General features: G+C 39.7%; 1 protein-coding gene across 10 annotated transcripts in view; it reads left to right on the top strand.

Moving 5' to 3' along the window:
* The window catches only part of FMNL2 (formin like 2), a 344,928-nt gene that overhangs the window by 297,898 nt on the left and 23,511 nt on the right, over nucleotides 1-23,519 (top strand). For all 10 annotated transcript variants that reach the window (XM_072122505.1, XM_072122503.1, XM_072122510.1 and 7 more), the window contains 2 exons: nucleotides 12,818-12,916; nucleotides 15,137-15,260. In XM_072122505.1, the coding sequence (XP_071978606.1) occupies nucleotides 12,818-12,916; nucleotides 15,137-15,260 (223 nt within the window). The remainder of the gene's footprint in view (nucleotides 1-12,817; nucleotides 12,917-15,136; nucleotides 15,261-23,519) is intronic.

Raw genomic sequence — 23,519 nt, 5'->3', positions numbered from 1 at the left:
CTATTATCTATCATCTATTATCTATCATCTATTATCTCTCATCTATTATCTCTCATCTATTATCTATCATCTATTATCTATTATCTATTATATATCATCTATTATCTCTCATCAATTATCTATCATCTATTATCTATCATCTATTATCTATTATCTATCATCTATTATCTATCATCTATTATCTATCATCTATTATCTATTATCTATCATCTATTATCTCTCATCTATTATCTATCATCTATTATCTATTATCTATTATCTATCATCTATTATCTATTATCTATCATCTATTATCTATCATCTATTATCTATCATCTATTATCTATTATCTATCATCTATTATCTCTCATCTATTATCTATCATCTATTATCTATTATCTATTATATATCATCTATTATCTATTATCTATCATCTATTATCTATCATCTGTTATCTATTATCTATCATCTATTATCTCTCATCTATTATCTATTATCTATTATCTATCATCTATTATCTATTATCTATCATCTATTATCTCTCATCTATTATCTATCATCTATTATCTATCATCTATTATCTATTATATATCATCTATTATCTCTCATCTATTATCTATCATCTATTATCTATTATCTATCATCTATTATCTATCATCTATTATCTCTCATCTATTATCTATCATCTATTATCTATTATCTCTCATCTATTATCTATCATCTATTATCTCTCATCTATTATCTATTATCTATCATCTATTATCTATCATCTATTATCTATCATCTATTATCTATTATCTATCATCTATTATCTATTATCTATCATCTATTATCTATTATCTATCATCTATTATCTATTATCTATTATCTATCATCTATTATCTATCATCTATTATCTATCATCTATTATCTATTATCTATCATCTATTATCTATTATCTATCATCTATTATCTATTATCTATCATCTATTATCTATTATCTATCATCTATTATCTATCATCTATTATCTATCATCTATTATCTATTATCTATCATCTATTATCTCTCATCTATTATCTATCATCTATTATCTATTATCTATTATATATCATCTATTATCTATTATCTATCATCTATTATCTATCATCTATTATCTATCATCTATTATCTCTCATCTATTATCTCTCATCTATTATCTATCATCTATTATCTATTATCTATTATATATCATCTATTATCTCTCATCAATTATCTATCATCTATTATCTATCATCTATTATCTATTATCTATCATCTATTATCTATCATCTATTATCTATCATCTATTATCTATTATCTCTCATCTATTATCTATCATCTATTATCTATTATCTATTATCTATCATCTATTATCTATTATCTATCATCTATTATCTATCATCTATTATCTATCATCTATTATATATCATCTATTATCTATTATCTATCATCTATTATCTATCATCTATTATCTATCATCTATTATCTATCATCTATTATCTCTCATCTATTATCTATCATCTATTATCTATTATCTATTATATATCATCTATTATCTCTCATCAATTATCTATCATCTATTATCTATCATCTATTATCTATTATCTATCATCTATTATCTCTCATCTATTATCTATCATCTATTATCTATCATCTATTATCTATTATCTATTATATATCATCTATTATCTCTCATCTATCATCTATTATCTATTATCTATTATCTATTATATATCATCTATTATCTCTCATCTATCATCTATCATCTATTATCTATTATCTATTATCTATCATCTGTTATCTATCATCTATTATCTATCATCTATTATCTATTATCTATTATCTATTATCTATCATCTATTATCTATCATCTGTTATCTATCATCTATTATCTATTATCTATCATCTATTATCTATCATCTGTTATCTATCATCTATTATCTATTATCTATTATCTATTATCTATCATCTATTATCTATCATCTATTATCTATTATCTATTATCTATCATCTATTATCTATTATCTCTCATCTATTATCTATCATCTATTATCTATCATCTATTATCTATTATCTATCATCTATTATCTCTCATCTATTATCTATCATCTCTCATCTATTATCTATTATCTATCATCTATTATCTCTCATCTATTATCTATTATCTATTATCTATTATCTATCATCTATTATCTATCATCTGTTATCTATTATCTATCATCTATTATCTATCATCTATTATCTATCATCTATTATCTATTATCTATCATCTATTATCTCTCATCTATTATCTATCATCTATTATCTCTCATCTATTATCTATTATCTATTATCTATCATCTATTATCTATCATCTGTTATCTATTATCTATCATCTATTATCTATCATCTATTATCTATCATCTATTATCTATTATCTATCATCTATTATCTCTCTTCTATTTATTATCTATCATCTATTATCTCTCATCTATTATCTATCATCTATTATCTATCATCTATTATCTATTATCTATTATCTCTCATCTATTATCTATTATCTATTATCTATCATCTGTTATCTATCATCTATTATCTATTATCTCTCATCTATTATCTATTATCTATTATCTATCATCTGTTATCTATTATCTATCATCTATTATCTATCATCTATTATCTATTATCTCTCATCTATTATCTATTATCTATTATCTATCATCTGTTATCTATCATCTATTATCTATCATCTATTATCTATCATCTATTATCTATTATCTATTATCTCTCATCTATTATCTATTATCCATCATCTGTTATCTATCATCTATTATCTATTATCTATCATCTATCATCTATTATCTATTATCTATCATCTATTATCTCTCATCTATTATCTATTATCTATCATCTATCTATTATCTATCATCTATTATCTATTATCTATTATCTATCATCTATTATCTATTATCTATTATCTCTCATCTATTATCTATCATCTATCATCTATTATCTATTATCTATTATCTATCATCTATCATCTATTATCTATTATCTATTATCTATCATCTATTATCTATTATCTATTATCTCTCATCTATTATCTATCATCTATCATCTATCATCTATCATCTATTATCTATTATCTATCATCTATCATCTATTATCTATTATCTATTATCTATCATCTATTATCTATCATCTATTATCTCTCATCTATTATCTATCATCTATCATCTATTATCTCTCATCTATTATCTATCATCTATTATCTATTATCTATTATCTATCATCTATTATCTCTCATCTATTATCTATCATCTATTATCTATTATCTATTATATATCATCTATTATCTATTTATCTATTATCTATCACCTATTATCTATTATCTATTATATATCATCTATTATCTATTTATCTATTATCTATCATCTATTATCTATCATCTATTATCTCTCATCTATTATCTATCATCTCTCATCTATTATCTATCATCTATTATCTATTATCTATCATCTATTATCTATCATCTATTATCTATCATCTATTATCTCTCATCTATTATCTATTATCTATCATCTATTATCTATTATCTCTCATCTATTATCTATCATCTATTATCTATCATCTATTATCTATTATCTATCATCTATTATCTATCATCTGTTATCTATTATCTATTATATATCATCTATTATCTATTTATCTATTATCTATCATCTATTATCTCTCATCTATTATCTATCATCTATTATCTATCATCTATTATCTATCATCTATTATCTATCATCTATTATCTATCATCTATTATCTATCATCTATTATCTATTATCTATCATCTATTATCTATCATCTATTATCTCTCATCTATTATCTATCATCTATTATCTATTATCTATCATCTATTATCTATTATCTCTCATCTATTATCTATCCTTTTTTTGTATCTGTCTATATAATAACCATCTATCATCTACCTACTATCTATCCCATATCCATTATATTATATACTCTCTGTACACCATCTATATACCATCTATATACCATCTATATACCATCTATATACCATCTATATACCATCTATATACCATCTATACACCATCTATATACCATCTATACACCATCTTTATACCATCTATATACCATCTATATACCATCTATACACCATCTATATACCATCTATATACCATCTATATACCATCTATACACCATCTATATACCATCTATACACCATCTATATACTATCTATACACCATCTATATACTATCTATACACCATCTATATACTATCTATATGTTATGGGGGAGATTTATCATCAAGTTTCGGGTCATAACTGTTCCGGTTGCCCATGAAACCCAATCAGAGCTCAGCTTGAATGTTATAAACAGTGATGGGAAAATGAAAGATGAGCTCTGATTGGTTGCAATGGGCAACTAGCCGATTCTGCTCTCAGACGCCGATGATAAATCTCCCCCTATCTGTTTATGTATCCATACCTCCCAACATTTGTGAAAGGGAAAGAGGGACAAAATGGCGGCACGCGTAGCGATCCCCCTAAGCCACACCCCCAATCACTCCCTGGCCACGCCCCAAATTTTAGCCATATTATAATAATAATAAAAATCATCTCAATAAAAAAAAAAAAAGTATCCTCTATGGGATTTGTACCCAGAACCTGCAGTGTCCATGTACAATAACGTCACAGTGCCCCAACCAACTGAGCTATGACCTCTGTGATTATCAAGGGTTAGAATTTTGGTAACTATGACTACTGTTACACTGTGACACAGATGTAATTCCTTGATATATAGGGAGGGATCTTCTCAGAGATTATTGTAATTATTGAGACTATTACCGTATATACTGTGTATAAGCCGAGTTTTTCAGCACAAAAAATGTGCTGAAAAACGTCCCCTCGGCTTATACACGAGTCAATGCTTAATATATATATACTTAAAAAATATTTAAAAAATAATAAACTTATATACTCACCCTCCGGTGGCCCCAACGTGCAGCGCTGCTCCCCCGATGTCCGTGCGGGTCCTCTTCTGGCTTCCGCGGACGTCTTCTTGCTTCTCTAACTTCGTGCCGGGCGCCGCCATTGTTTTTCTTCCAGGCGGGGCCACCGGAGGGTGAGTATATAAGTTTTTTGTTTTTTTTAACGCTGGGTAAGCTGTATACTACTGGGGGCAGACTGGGCTGTGCTGTATACTACTGGGGGCTGTGCTGTATACTACTGGGGGCTGTGCTGTATACTACTGGGGGCTTTGCTGTATACTACTGGGGGCAGGCTGGCTACATACTGGGGGGGTCTGTGACCAATGCACTTCCCTGCCTCGGCTTATACTCGAGTCAATAGGTTTTCCCAGTTTTTGATGGTAAAATTAGGGGTCTCGGCTTATACTCGGGTCGGCTTATACTCGAGTATATATACGGTATTATTATTATGGAGATTATTATTATTATTGAGATGATTATTTTTATTATTATGGAGATTATTATTATTATTATTATGGAGATTATTATTATTATTATTAGGATGATTATTATTTTTTTTACTATTATTAATAATTGTCTCCATAATAATAAAAATAATAACATTTATAATAATAATAATAGTCTCAATAATTACAATAATAACCTCTGAGAAGATCCCTCTCTATATATCAGTGCAGTAAGTCTGTGTCACAGTGTAACAGTGGCAGATAACACTTCTTAGTTACCAGAAATCCTCAGCTCTGTATCACTGGGCTTATAGCTCAGTTAGTTAAGACTCCTGTCTCTAGTGCACAGGGTCCCAGGTGCGAAAACTTGATTTAATTTAAAGAGCTTGTGTCTGGGGAATCCCTGGAGACCATATATGGACAGATGCTGATCTGAGCCTGATGACGTGGTCCCTGCTCTCCGCTAACCCGACACTTCTCTGAAAAGGATTCCCTGCCCGATGTCTGCTCTGGGGAACCCTAGGAGATGCAGTGACCATATATGGATAGAGATCTGCACCTGATGACGTGGTCCCTGCTCTCCGCTAAGCCGATACCTCTCTGAAAAGGATTCCCTGCCCGATGTCTGCTCTGGGGAACCCTAGGAGATGCAGTGACCATATATGGACAGATGCTGATCTGACCTGATGACGTGGTCCCTGCTCTCCGCTAAGCCGACACTTCTCTGAAAAGGATTCCCTGCCCGATGTCTGCTCTGGGGAACCCTAGGAGATGCAGTGACCATATATGGATAGAGATCTGAACCTGATGACGTGGTCCCTGCTCTCCGCTAACCCGACACTTCTCTGAAAAGGATTCCCTGCCCGATGTCTGCTCTGGGGAACCCTAGGAGATGCAGTGACCATATATGGATAGAGATCTGCACCTGATGACGTGGTCCCTGCTCTCCGCTAAGCCGACACTTCTCTGAAAAGGATTCCTTGCCCGATGTCTGCTCTGGGGAACCCTAGGAGATGCAGTGACCATATATGGATAGAGATCTGCACCTGATGACATGGTCCCTGCTCTCCGCTAAGCCGACACTTCTCTGAAAAGGATTCCCTGCCCGATGTCTGCTCTGGGGAACCCTAGGAGATGCAGTGACCATATATGGATAGAGATCTGCACCTGATGACGTGGTCCCTGCTCTCCGCTAAGCCGACACTTCTCTGAAAAGGATTCCCTGCCTGATGTCTGCTCTGGGGAAGCCTAGGAGATGCAGTGACCATATTTGGACAGATGGAGATCTGAACCTGATGACGTGGTCCCTGCTCTCTCCGCTAACCCAACACTTCTCTGAAAAGGATTCCCTGCCCGATGTCTGCTCTGGGGAACCCTAGGAGATGCAGTGACCATATATGTATAGAGATCTGGACCTGATGACGTGGTCCCTGCTCTCCGCTAACCCGACACTTCTCTGAAAAGGATTCCCTGCCCGATGTCTGCTCTGGGGAACCCTAGGAGATGCAGTGACCATATTTGGACAGATGGAGATCTGAACCTGATGACGTGGTCCCTGCTCTCCGCTAACCCGACACTTCTCTGAAAAGGATTCCCTGCCTGATGTCTGCTCTGGGGAAGCCTAGGAGATGCAGTGACCATATATGGATAGAGATCTGAGCCTGATGACGTGGTCCCTGCTCTCCGCTAAGCCCGACACTTCTCTGAAAAAGATTCCCTGCCCGATGTCTGCTCTGGGGAAGCCTAGGAGATGCAGATGGACAGATGGTGATCTGAACCTAATGACGTGGTCCCTGCTCTCCGCTAACCCGACACTTCTCTGAAAAGGATTCCCTGCCCGATGTCTGCTCTGGGGAACCCTAGGAGATGCAGTGACCATATATGGACAGATGGTGATCTGAACCTGATGACGTGGTCCCTGCTCTCCGCTAAGCCGACACTTCTCTGAAAAGGATTCCCTGCCCGATGTCTGCTCTGGGGTAGCCTAGGAGATGTAGTGACCATACATGGATAGAGATCTGCACCGGATGACATGGTCCCTGCTCTCCGCTAAGCCGACACTTCTCTGAAAAGGATTCCCTGCCCGATGTCTGCTCTGGGGAACCCTAGGAGATGCAGTGACCATATATGGACAGATGCTGATCTGAGCCTGATGACGTGATCCCTGCTCTCCGCTAACCCGACACTTCTCTGAAAAGGATTCCCTGCCCGATGTCTGCTCTGGGGAAGCCTAGGAGATGCAGTGATCATATATGGACAGATGGTGATCTGAGCCTGATGACGTGGTCCCTGCTCTCCGCTAACCCGACACTTCTCTGAAAAGGATTCCCTGCCTGATGTCTACTCTGGGGAACCCTAGGAGATGCAGTGACCATATATGGACAGATGGTGATCTGAGCCTGATGACGTGATCCCTGCTCTCAGCTAACCCGACACATCTCTGAAAAGGATTCCCTGCCCGATGTCTGCTCTGGGGAAGCCTAGGAGATGCAGTGACCATATATGGACAGATGGTGATCTGACCTGATGAAGTCCCTGCTCTCCGCTAACCAGACACTTCTCTGAAAAGGATTCCCTGCCCGATGTCTGCTCTGGGGAAGCCTAGGAGATGCAGTGACCATATATGGACAGATGGTGATCTGAGCCTGATGACGTGGTCCCTGCTCTCTGCTAACCCGACACTTCTCTGAAAAGGATTCCCTGCCCGATGTCTGCTCTGGGGAACCCTAGGAGATGCAGTGACCATAAATGGATAGATGCTGATCTGACCTGATGACGTGGTCCCTGCTCTCCGCTAACCCGACACTTCTCTGAAAAGGATTCCCTGCCTGATGTCTGCTCTGGGGAACCCTAGGAGATGCAGTGACCATATATGGACAGATGGAGATCTGAACCTGATGACGTGGTCCCTGCTCTCCGCTAACCCGACACTTCTCTGAAAAGGATTCCCTGCCTGATGTCTGCTCTGGGGAACCCTAGGAGATGCAGTGACCATATATGGACAGATGGTGATCTGAACCTGATGACGTGGTCCCTGCTCTCCGCTAAGCCGACACTTCTCTGAAAAGGATTCCCTGCCCGATGTCTGCTCTGGGGAAGCCTAGGAGATGTAGTGACCATACATGGATAGAGATCTGCACCGGATGACATGGTCCCTGCTCTCCGCTAAGCCGACACTTCTCTGAAAAGGATTCCCTGCCCGATGTCTGCTCTGGGGAACCCTAGGAGATGCAGTGACCATATATGGACAGATGCTGATCTGAGCCTGATGACGTGATCCCTGCTCTCCGCTAACCCGACACTTCTCTGAAAAGGATTCCCTGCCCGATGTCTGCTCTGGGGAAGCCTAGGAGATGCAGTGATCATATATGGACAGATGGTGATCTGAGCCTGATGACGTGGTCCCTGCTCTCCGCTAACCCGACACTTCTCTGAAAAGGATTCCCTGCCTGATGTCTACTCTGGGGAACCCTAGGAGATGCAGTGACCATATATGGACAGATGGTGATCTGAGCCTGATGACGTGATCCCTGCTCTCAGCTAACCCGACACATCTCTGAAAAGGATTCCCTGCCCGATGTCTGCTCTGGGGAAGCCTAGGAGATGCAGTGACCATATATGGACAGATGGTGATCTGACCTGATGAAGTCCCTGCTCTCCGCTAACCCGACACTTCTCTGAAAAGGATTCCCTGCCCGATGTCTGCTCTGGGGAAGCCTAGGAGATGCAGTGACCATATATGGACAGATGGTGATCTGAGCCTGATGACGTGGTCCCTGCTCTCTGCTAACCCGACACTTCTCTGAAAAGGATTCCCTGCCCGATGTCTGCTCTGGGGAACCCTAGGAGATGCAGTGACCATAAATGGATAGAGATCTGAACCTGATGACGTGGTCCCTGCTCTCCGCTAACCCGACACTTCTCTGAAAAGGATTCACTGCCTGATGTCTGCTCTGGGGAACCCTAAGAGATGCAGTGACCATATATGGACAGATGCTGATCTGACCTGATGACGTGGTCCCTGCTCTCCGCTAACCCGACACTTCTCTGAAAAGGATTCCCTGCCCGATGTCTGCTCTGGGGAACCCTAGGAGATGCAGTGACCATATATGGACAGATGCTGATCTGACCTGATGACGTGGTCCCTGCTCTCCGCTAACCTGACACTTCTCTGAAAAGGATTCCCTGCCCGATGTCTGATCTGGGGAACCCTAGGAGATGCAGTGACCATATATGGATAGAGATTCGAACCTGATGACGTGGTCCCTGCTTTCCGCTAACCCGACACTTCTCTGAAAAGGATTCCCTCCCGATGTCTGCTCTGGGGAACCCTAGGAGATGCAGTGACCATATATGGATAGAGATCTGCACCTGATGACGTGGTCCCTGCTCTCCGCTAAGCCGACACTTCTCTGAAAAGGATTCCCTGCCCGATGTCTGCTCTGGGGAACCCTAGGAGATGTAGTGACCATATATGGACAGATACTGATCTGACCTGATGACATGGTCCCTGCTCTCCGCTAAGCCGACACTTCTCTGAAAAGGATTCCCTGCCCGATGTCTGCTCTGGGGAACCCTAGGAGATGCAGTGACCATATATGGATAGAGATCTGCACCTGATGACGTGGTCCCTGCTCTCCGCTAACCCGACACTTCTCTGAAAAGGATTCCCTGCCCGATGTCTGATCTGGGGAACCCTAGGAGATGCAGTGACCATATATGGACAGATACTGATCTGACCTGATGACGTGGTCCCTGCTCTCCGCTAAGCCAACACTTCTCTGAAAAGGATTCCCTGCCTGATGTCTGCACTGGGGAACCCTAGGAGATGCAGTGACCATATATGGATAGAGATCTGAACCTGATGACGTGGTCCCTGCTCTCCGCTAAGCCGACACTTCTCTGAAAAGGATTCCCTTCCCGATCTCTGCTCTGGGGAACCCTAGGAGATGCAGTGACCATATATGGATAGAGATCTGCACCTGATGACGTGGTCCCTGCTCTCTCCGCTAAGCCGACACTTCTCTGAAAAGGATTCCCTGCCCGATCTCTGCTCTGGGGAACCCTAGGAGATGCAGTGACCATATATGGATAGAGATCTGCACCTGATGACGTGGTCCCTGCTCTCTCCGCTAAGCCGACACTTCTCTGAAAAGGATTCCCTGCCCGATGTCTGCTCTGGGGAACCCTAGGAGATGCAGTGACCATATATGGACAGATGCTGATCTGAAGCTGATGATGTGGTCCCTGCTCTCCGCTAAGCCGACACTTCTCTGAAAAGGATTCCCTGCCCGATCTCTGCTCTGGGGAACCCTAGGAGATGTAGTGACCATATATGGATATAGATCTGCACCTGATGACGTGGTCCCTGCTCTCTCCGCTAACCCGACACTTCTCTGAAAAGGATTCCCTGCCCGATGTCTGCTCTGGGGAACCCTAGGAGATGCAGTGACCATATATGGATAGAGATCTGAACCTGATGACGTGGTCCCTGCTCTCCGCTAAGCCGACACTTCTCTGAAAAGGATTCCCTGCCCGATCTCTGCTCTGGGGAAGCCTAGGAGATGCAGTGACCATATATGGATAGAGATCTGAACCTGATGACGTGGTTCCTGCTCTCCGCTAACCCGACACTTCTCTGAAAAGGATTCCCTGCCTGATGTCTGCTCTGGGGAACCCTAGGAGATGCAGTGACCATATATGGATAGAGATCTGAACCTGATGACGTGGTCCCTGCTCTCCGCTAAGCCGACACACCTCTCAAAAGGATTCCCTGCCCGATGTCTGCTCTGGGGAACCCTAGGAGATGTAGTGACCATATATGGACAGATACTGATCTGACCTGATGACGTGGTCCCTGCTCTCCGCTAAGCCGACACTTCTCTGAAAAGGATTCCCTGCCCGATGTCTGCTCTGGGGAACCCTAGGAGATGCAGTGACCATATATGGACAGATACTGATCTGAACCTGATGACGTGATCCCTGCTCTCCGCTAAGCCGACACTTCTCTGAAAAGGATTCCCTGCCCGATGTCTGCTCTGGGGAACCCTAGGAGATGCAGTGACCATATATGGATAGAGATCTGAACCTGATGACGTGGTCCCTGCTCTCCGCTAACCTGACACTTCTCTGAAAAGGATTCCCTGCCCGATGTCTGCTCTGGGGAACCCTAGGAGATGCAGTGACCATATATGGATAGATGGAGATCTGAGCCTGATGACGTGGTCCCTGCTCTCCGCTAACTCGACACTTCTCTGAAAAGGATTCCCTGCCCGATGTCTGCTCTGGGGAACCCTAGGAGATGCAGTGACCATATATGGATAGAGATCTGCACCTGATGACGTGGTCCCTGCTCTCCGCTAAGCCGACACTTCTCTGAAAAGGATTCCCTGCCCGATGTCTGCTCTGGGGAAGCCTAGGAGATGCAGTAACCATATATGGACAGATGGTGATCTGAGCCTGATGACGTGGTCCTTGCTCTCTCCGCTAACCCGACACTTCTCTGAAAAGGATTCCCTGCCCGATGTGTGCTCTGGGGAACCCTAGGAGATGCAGTGACCATATATGGACAGATGCTGATCTGAAGCTGATGACGTGGTCCCTGCTCTCCGCTAAGCCGACACTTCTCTGAAAAGGATTCCCTCCCGATGTCTGCTCTGGGGAACCCTAGGAGATGCAGTGACCATATATGGACAGATGCTGATCTGAAGCTGATGACGTGGTCCCTGCTCTCTCAGCTAACCCGACACTTCTCTGAGAAGGATTCCCTGCCTGATGTCTGCTCTGGGGAACCCTAGGAGATGCAGTGACCATATATGGACAGATGCTGATCTGACCTGATGACGTGGTCCCTGCTCTCCGCTAAGCCGACACTTCTCTGAAAAGGATTCCCTGCCCGATGTCTGTTCAAGCCATTCTGTACTATTAGTTCTGGATTTCAAAGTATTTACTATGTGGGACACAGAGGGGGACATGCGGGACCTTGGGGAAAAATCCGTGACAATCTGACAGCTGCCCGTGACGCGGGGCAGAGGTAAGAAAAACGGGACCTGCCCGGCAAAATCGGGACGGTTGGGAGCTATGTGTATCTATCACCTACCTACCTACTATCTATCACCTACCTACCTACTATCTATCACCTACCTACTGTCTATCTATCACCTACCTACCTACTGTCTACCTATCACCTACCTACCTACTGTCTATCTATCACCTACCTACCTACTGTCTATCTATCACCTACCTACTATCTATCACCTACCTACTGTCTATCATACATCTTACAATTGTTTCTGCTTTCGGTTAGTTCTCTTCTGTGTTTCCTCAGTTGTGAGATTTACTGCTGGTCTATTAGGGTTCGGCTCTGTACTTCCTGCCGTTATATATTCTGTCATCTGTGCTTTCTGTCCTGTAGTTGGCGGACGAGGAGAATGAGCAGAGGAAGAAGCACGAGCAGGCGCTGATGGAGAAGCTTCTGGAGCAGGAGGCCATGATGGACCAGCAGGACCAAAAGGTTCTTTCTATAAGACCCTCCCCCATCATAAGGTGGAAAAGGTCCTGACCCCAAGACCACCATGACCACACTCCCGGTCATGGCTGTAACAGATCCCCTGACTATATAGACAATAGTGGGGAGATGTCACCCGACCTCCTCCAGGGGTCACAGTTGTTACCCACCTCATCTCCTAGACATAGGACCTCTGTGTCCTCACCCATGACCCGATGTCACCCGACCTCCTCCAGGGGTCACAGATGTTACCCACCTCCTCTCCTAGACATAGGACCTCTGTGTCCTCACCCATGACCCGATGTCACCCGACCTCCTCCAGGGGTCACAGATGTTACCCACCTCATCTCCTAGACATAGGACCTCTGTGTCCTCACCCATAACCCGATGTCACCCGACCTCCTCCAGGGGTCACAGATGTTACCCACCTCATCTCCTAGACATAGGACCTCTGTGTCCTCACCCATAACCCGATGTCACCCGTCCTCCTCCAGGGGTCACAGATGTTACCCACCTCATCTCCTAGACATAGGACCTCTGTGTCCTCACCCATGACCCGATGTCACCCGACCTCCTCCAGGGGTCACAGATGTTACCCACCTCATCTCCTAGACATAGGACCTCTGTGTCCTCACCCATGACCCGATGTCACCCGACCTCCTCCAGGAGTCACAGATGTTACCCACCTCATCTCCTAGACATAGGACCTCTGTGTCCTCACCCAGAACATGATGTCACCCGACCTCCTCCAGGGGTCACAGATGTTACCCACCTCATCTCCTAGACATAGGACCTCTGTGTCCTCACCCATAACCCGATGTCACCCGACCTCCTCCAGGGGTCACAGATGTTACCCACCTCATCTCCTAGACATAGGACCTCTGTGTCCTCACCCATGACCCGATGTCACCCGACCTCCTCCAGGGGTCACAGATGTTACCCATCTCATCTCCTAGACATAGGACCTCTGTGTCCCATAACCCGATGTCACCCGACCTCCTCCAGGGGTCACAGATGTTACCCACCTCATCTCCTAGACATAGGACCTCTGTGTCCTCACCCATGACCCGATGTCACCCGACCTCCTCCAGGGGTCACAGATGTTACCCACCTCATCTCCTAGACATAGGACCTCTGTGTCTTCACCCATCACCCGATGTCACCCGACCTCCTCCAGGGGTCACAGATGTTACCCACCTCCTCTCCTAGACATAGGACCTCTGTGTCCTCACCCAGAACATGATGTCACCCGACCTCCTCCAGGGGTCACAGATGTTACCCACCTCATCTCCTAGACATAGGACCTCTGTGTCCTCACCCATAACCCGATGTCACCCGACCTCCTCCAGGGGTCACAGATGTTACCCACCTCATCTCCTAGACATAGGACCTCTGTGTCCTCACCCATGACCCGATGTCACCCGACCTCCTCCAGGGGTCACAGATGTTACCCATCTCATCTCCTAGACATAGGACCTCTGTGTCCCATAACCCGATGTCACCCGACCTCCTCCAGGGGTCACAGATGTTACCCACCTCATCTCCTAGACATAGGACCTCTGTGTCCTCACCCATGACCCGATGTCACCCGACCTCCTCCAGGGGTCACAGATGTTACCCACCTCATCTCCTAGACATAGGACCTCTGTGTCTTCACCCATCACCCGATGTCACCCGACCTCCTCCAGGGGTCACAGATGTTACCCACCTCCTCTCCTAGACATAGGACCTCTGTGTCTTCACCCATCATCCGATGTCACCCGACCTCCTCCAGGGGTCACAGATGTTACCCACCTCATCTCCTAGACATAGGACCTCTGTTTCCTCACCCATAACCCGATGTCACCCGACCTCCTCCAGGGGTCACAGATGTTACCCACCTCATCTCCTAGACATAGGACCTCTGTGTCCTCACCCATGACCCGATGTCACCCGACCTCCTCCAGTGGTCACAGATGTTACCCACCTCATCTCCTAGACATAGGACCTCTGTGTCCTCACCCATAACCCGATGTCACCCGACCTCCTCCAGGGGTCACAGATGTTACCCATCTCATCTCCTAGACATAGGACCTCTGTGTCCTCACCCATAACCTGATGTCACCCGACCTCCTCCAGGGGTCACAGATGTTACCCACCTCATCTCCTAGACATAGGACCTCTGTGTCCTCACCCATGACCCGATGTCTGGTCCTATAATAAGTCCTGGATGTCTCTTCCCTACAGTCTCCTTCCCATAAATGTAAGCGGCAGCAGCAGGAGCTGATCGCGGAGCTGAGGAGGCGGCAGGTGAAGGACAGCCGCCACGTGTACGAGGGGAAGGACGGCGCCATCGAAGATATCATCACAGGTGAGAGGAGACGTCCATCTTCACGTTGTTTGTGTAATGAAAAATTTTACAATTTTCCATTCTACTTATAACGAGCCGTGCACCTGTGTGACATCACATGACCAGGGATATAACAAGACGTGCACCTGTGTGACATCACATGACCAGGGATATAACGAGCCATGCACCTGTGTGACATCACATGACCAGGGATATAACGAGCCGTGCACCTGTGTTTCATCACATGACCAGGGATATAACGAGCTGTGCACCTATGTGTCATCACATGACCAGGGATATAACAAGCCGTGCACTTGTGTGACATTACATGACCAGGGATATAACGAGCCGTGCACCTGTGTGACATCACATGACCAGGGATATAACAAGCCGTGCACCTGTGTGACATCACATGACGAGGGATATAACAAGCCGTGCACCTGTGTGACATCACATGACGAGGGATATAACGAGCCGTGCACCTGTGTGACATCACATGACCAGGGATATAACGAGCTGTGCACCTGTGTGACATCAAATGACCAGGGATATAACAAGCCGTGCACCTGTGTGACATCACATGACGAGGGATATAATGAGCCGTGCACTTGTGTGTCTTTACATGACCAGGGATATAACGAGCCGTGCACCTGTGTGACATCACATGACCAGGGATATAACGAGCCGTGCACTTGTGTGACATTACATGACCAGGGATATAACGAGCCGTGCAGCTGTGTGACATCACGTGACCAGGGATATAACGAGCCGCGCACCTGTGTGACATCACATGACCAGGGATATAACGAGCCGTGCACCTGTGTGACATCACATGACCAGGGATATAACGAGCCGTGCACCTGTGTGATATCACATGATCAGGGATATAACGAGCCGTGCAGCTGTGTGACATCACATGACCAGGGATATAACAAGCCGTGCACCTGTGTGACATCACATGACCAGGGATATAATGAGCCGTGCACTTGTGTGACATTACATGACCAGGGATATAACGAGCCGCGCACCTGTGTGACATCACATGACCAGGGATATAACGAGCCGTGCACCTGTGTGACATCACATGACCAGGGACATAACGAGCCGTGCACCTGTGTGTCATCACATGACCAGGGATATAACGAGCCGTGCACCTATGTGACATCACATGACCAGGGATATAACGAGCCGTGCACCTGTGTGTCATCACATGACCAGGGATATAACGAGCCGTGCACCTGTGTGACATCACATGACCAGGGATATAAGGAGCCGTGCACCTGTGTGACATCACATGACCAGGGATATAATGAGCTGTGCACTTGTGTGGCATCACGTGACCAGGGATATAATTAGCCGTGCACCTGTGTGACATCACGTGACCAGGGATATAATGAGCCGTGCACCTGTGTGACATCACATGACCAGGGATATAATGAGCCGTGCACCTGTGTGACATCACGTGACCAGGGATATAATGAGCCGTGCACCTGTGTGACATCACGTGACCAGGGATATAATGAGCCGTGCACCTGTGTGACATCACATGACCAGGGATATAACGAGCCGTGCACCTGTGTGACATCACATGACCAGGGATATAATGAGCCGTGCACCTGTGTGACATCACATGACCAGGGATATAATGAGCCGTGCACCTGTGTGACATCACATGACCAGGGATATAACGAGCCGTGCACCTGTGTGACATCACATGACCAGGGATATAATGAGCCGTGCACCTGTGTGACATCACGTGACCAGGGATATAATGAGCCGTGCACCTGTGTGACATCACGTGACCAGGGATATAATGAGCCGTGCACCTGTGTGACATTACATGACCAGGGATATAACGAGCCGTGCACCTGTGTGACATCACATGACCAGGGATATAATGAGCCGTGCACCTGTGTGACATCACGTGACCAGGGATATAATGAGCCGTGCACTTGTGTGACATCACATGACCAGGTATATAACGAGCCGTGCACCTGTGTGACATCACATGACCAGGGATATAACGAGCTGAGCACCTGTGTCACATCACATGATCAGGGATATAACGAGCCGAGCACCTGTGTGACATCACATGACCAGGGATATAATGAGCCGTGCACCTATGTGACATCACATGACCAGGGATATAATGAGCTGTGCACCTGTGTGACATCACATGACCAGGGATATAACGAGCCGTGCACCTGTGTGACATCACATGACCAGGGATATAATGAGCTGTGCACCTGTGTGACATCACATGACCAGGGATATAACGAGCCGTGCACCTGTGTGACATCACATGACCAGGGACAGATTTCTATGCACAGCAAGCAGAGGTTTTGAAAACCACGAGGAATCGGCACAGAAAGTATATTGGAAAATTGTAAAACTTTGAAAAATAATTGAAGCGAATACTGAAAGCTGTGTAATCAGACGATTGAGTTTGTGTCGGATCAAATAATTAAAATGTCCTACGAGGTTTAGTTAATTTTCTATTAATTAACTTTGGTTTACGAAACTGCAGAAAAATCTTGCATCCCCCAAAAAATCATCAAAAAGCGTCCGAGTCTCCGGCCTTAGGCCTCGTTCACACCACGTCACACATTAGATCCTAGAACAATAGAAGAACTGATGATGAAAGGAGCCGAGCTCCCAGTCCCATCCGTCCCCATTAACTTGTATGGAGGGAAGATTCTGGCTGGACCCTACGAGCCGCAGTGTGAACAGCGCCTTATGCCGGGCAGGGAAGGAAGCGATATATACTATACTACACTATATACTACACTATATACTATACTACTACACTATATACTATACTACACTATATACTATACTACACTATATACTATACTACACTATATACTACTACACTATATACTATACTACTGCACTATATACTACTACACTATATACTACTACACTATATACTATACCACACTATATACTACTACACTATATACTACTACACTATATACTATACTACACTATATACTACTACACTATATACTACTACACTATATACTACTACACTATATACTACTACACTATATATACTACTACACTATATACTATACTACACTATATACTACTACACTATATACTACTACACTATATACTATACTACTGCACTATATACTACTACACTATATACTATACTACACTATATACTATACTACACTATATACTACACTATATACTATACTACACTATATACTACTACACTACATACTACTACACTATATACTATATTACACTATATACTATACTACACTATATACTACTACACTATATACTATACTACTGCACTATATACTACTACACTATATACTATACTACACTATATACTATACTACACTATATACTATACTACTGCACTATATACTACTACACTATATACTATACTACACTATATACTATACTACACTATATACTACTACACTATATACTACTACACTATATACTATACTACTGCACTATATACTACTACACTATATACTACTACACTATATACTATACTACACTATATACTACACTATATACTACTACACTATATATTACTACACTATATACTATACTACACTATATACTACTACACTATATACTATACTACACTATATACTACTACACTATATACTATACTACACTATATACTACTACACTATATACTACTACACTATATACTATACTACTGCACTATATACTACTACACTATATACTATACTACACTATATACTATACTACACTATATACTATACTACACTATATACTACTACACTATATACTATACTACTGCACTATATACTACTACACTATATACTATACTACACTATATACTACTACACTATATACTATACTACTGCACTATATACTACTACACTATATACTATACTACACTATATACTACTACACTATATACTATACTACACTATATACTACTACACTATATACTATACTACACTATATACTATACTACACTATATACTATACTACACTATATACTACTACACTATATACTACTACACTATATACTACTACACTATATACTATACTACTACACTATATACTACTACACTATATACTATACTACACTATATACTACTACACTATATACTATACTACACTATATACTACTACACTATATACTACTACACTATATACTATACTACACTATATACTACTACACTATATACTACTACACTATATACTACTACACTATATACTATACTACACTATATACTACTACACTATATACTACTACACTATATACTATACTACACTATATACTACTACACTATATACTATACTACACTATATACTACTACACTATATACTATACTACACTATATACTATACTACACTATATACTATACTACACTATATACTACTACACTATATACTACTACACTATATACTACTACACTATATACTATACTACTACACTATATACTACTACACTATATACTATACTACACTATATACTACTACACTATATACTATACTACACTATATACTACTACACTATATACTACTACACTATATACTATACTACACTATATACTACTACACTATATACTATACTACACTATATACTACTACACTATATACTACTACACTATATACTATACTACTGCACTATATACTACTACACTATATACTACTACACTATATACTACTACACTATAGTACTATACTACTACACTATATATTACTACACTATATACTATACTACACTATATACTACTACACTATATACTACTACACTATATACTACTACACTATATACTATACTACTGCACTATATACTACTACACTATATACTATACTACACTATATACTAGACTACACTATATACTATACTACTGCACTATATACTATACTACTGCACTATATACTACTACACTATATACTATACTACACTATATACTACTACACTATATACTATACTACTGCACTATATACTACTACACTATATACTATACTACACTATATACTACTACACTATATACTATACTACACTATATACTACTACACTATATACTATACTACACTATATACTATACTACACTATATACTATACTACACTATATACTACTACACTATATACTACTACACTATATACTACTACACTATATACTATACTACTACACTATATACTACTACACTATATACTATACTACACTATATACTACTACACTATATACTATACTACACTATATACTACTACACTATATACTACTACACTATATACTTACTACACTATATACTACTACACTATATACTACTAATACTACTACACTATATACTATACTACACTATATACTACTACACTATATACTACTACACTATATACTATACTACACTATATACTACTACACTATATACTATACTACACTATATACTACTACACTATATACATACTACACTATATACTATACTACACTATATACTATACTACACTATATACTACTACACTATATACTACTACACTATATACTATACTACACTATATACTATACTACTACACTATATACTACTACACTATATACTATACTACACTATATACTACTACACTATATACTATACTACACTATATACTACTACACTATATATACTACACTATATACTTACTACACTATATACTACTACACTATATACTATACTACACAATATACTACTACACTATATACTATACTACACTATATACTACTACACTATATACTACTACACTATATACTATACTACACTATATACTATACTACTACACTATATACTACTACACTATATACTATACTACACTATATACTACTACACTATATACTATACTACACTATATACTACTACACTATATACTACTACACTATATACTATACTACACTATATACTACTACACTATATACTATACTACACTATATACTACTACACTATATACTATACTACACTATATACTACTACACTATATACTACTACACTATATACTATACTACACTATATACTATACTACTACACTATATACTACTACACTATATACTATACTACACTATATACTACTACACTATATACTACTACACTATAACTATACTACTACACTATATACTATACTACACTATATACTACTACACTATATACATACTACACTATATACTACTACACTATATACTACTACACTATATACTATACTACACTATATACTACTACACTATATACTACTACACTATATACTATACTACACTATATACTACTACACTATATACTATACTACACTATATACTACTACACTATATACTACTACACTATATACTATACTACTGCACTATATACTACTACACTATATACTACTACACTATATACTACTACACTATATACTATACTACACTATATACTACTACACTATATACTATACTACACTATATACTACTACACTATATACTACTACACTATATACTATACTACACTATATACTACTACACTATATACTACTACACTATATACTATACTACACTATATACTACTACACTATATACTATACTACACTATATACTACTACACTATATACTACACTATATACTATACTACACTATATACTACTACACTATATACTATACTACACTATATACTACTACACTATATACTATACTACTGCACTATATACTACTACACTATATACTATACTACACTATATACTATACTACACTATATACTACTACACTATATACTATACTAACTATATACTACTACACTATATACTATACTACACTATATACTACTACACTATATACTACTACACTATATACTATACTACTGCACTATATACTACTACACTATATACTACTACACTATATACTATACTACACTATATACTACACTATATACTACTACACTATATATTACTACACTATATACTATACTACACTATATACTACTACACTATATACTATACTACACTATATACTACTACACTATATACTATACTACACTATATACTACACTACACTACTACACTATATACTATACTACACTATATACTACTACACTATATACTACTACACTATATACTATACTACACTATATACTACTACACTATATACTACTACACTATATACTATACTACACTATATACTACTACACTATATACTATACTACACTATATACTACTACACTATATACTATACTACACTATATACTATACTACACTATATACTATACTACACTATATACTACTACACTATATACTACTACACTATATACTATACTACACTATATACTACTACACTATATACTACTACACTATATACTACTACACTATATACTATACTACACTATATACTACTACACTATATACTATACTACACTATATACTACTACACTATATACTACTACACTATATACTATACTACACTATATACTACTACACTATATACTACTACACTATATACTACTACACTATATACTATACTACACTATATACTACTACACTATATACTACTACACTATATACTACTACACTATATACTACTACACTATATACTATACTACACTATATACTATACTACTACACTATATACTACTACACTATATACTATACTACACTATATACTACTACACTATATAACTACTACACTATATACTACTACTATATACTACTACACTATATACTACTACACTATATACTATACTACACTATATACTACTACACTATATACTATACTACACTATATACTACTACACTATATAACTATACTACACTATATACTATACTACACTATATACTATACTACACTATATACTACTACACTATTATACTACTACACTATATACTACTACACTATATACTACTACACTATATATACTACACTATATACTACTACACTATATACTATACTACACTATATACTACTACACTATATACTACTACACTATATACTACTACACTATATACTATACTACACTATATACTACTACACTATATACTATACTACACTATATACTATACTACACTATATACTATACTACACTATATACTACTACACTATATACTATACTACACTATATACTATACTACTACACTATATACTACTACACTATATACTATACTACACTATATACTATACTAACACTATATACTACTACACTATATACTACTACACTATATACTATACTACACTATATACTACTACACTATATACTATACTACACTATATACTATACTACACTATATACTATACTACACTATATACTACTACACTATATACTACTACACTATATACTATACTACACTAT

The sequence above is a fragment of the Engystomops pustulosus genome, chromosome 8, assembly GCF_040894005.1.
Source record: "Engystomops pustulosus chromosome 8, aEngPut4.maternal, whole genome shotgun sequence".
Taxonomy (NCBI): Eukaryota; Metazoa; Chordata; class Amphibia; order Anura; family Leptodactylidae; genus Engystomops; species Engystomops pustulosus.
This window is presented reverse-complemented; position numbering and strand designations above follow the sequence as displayed.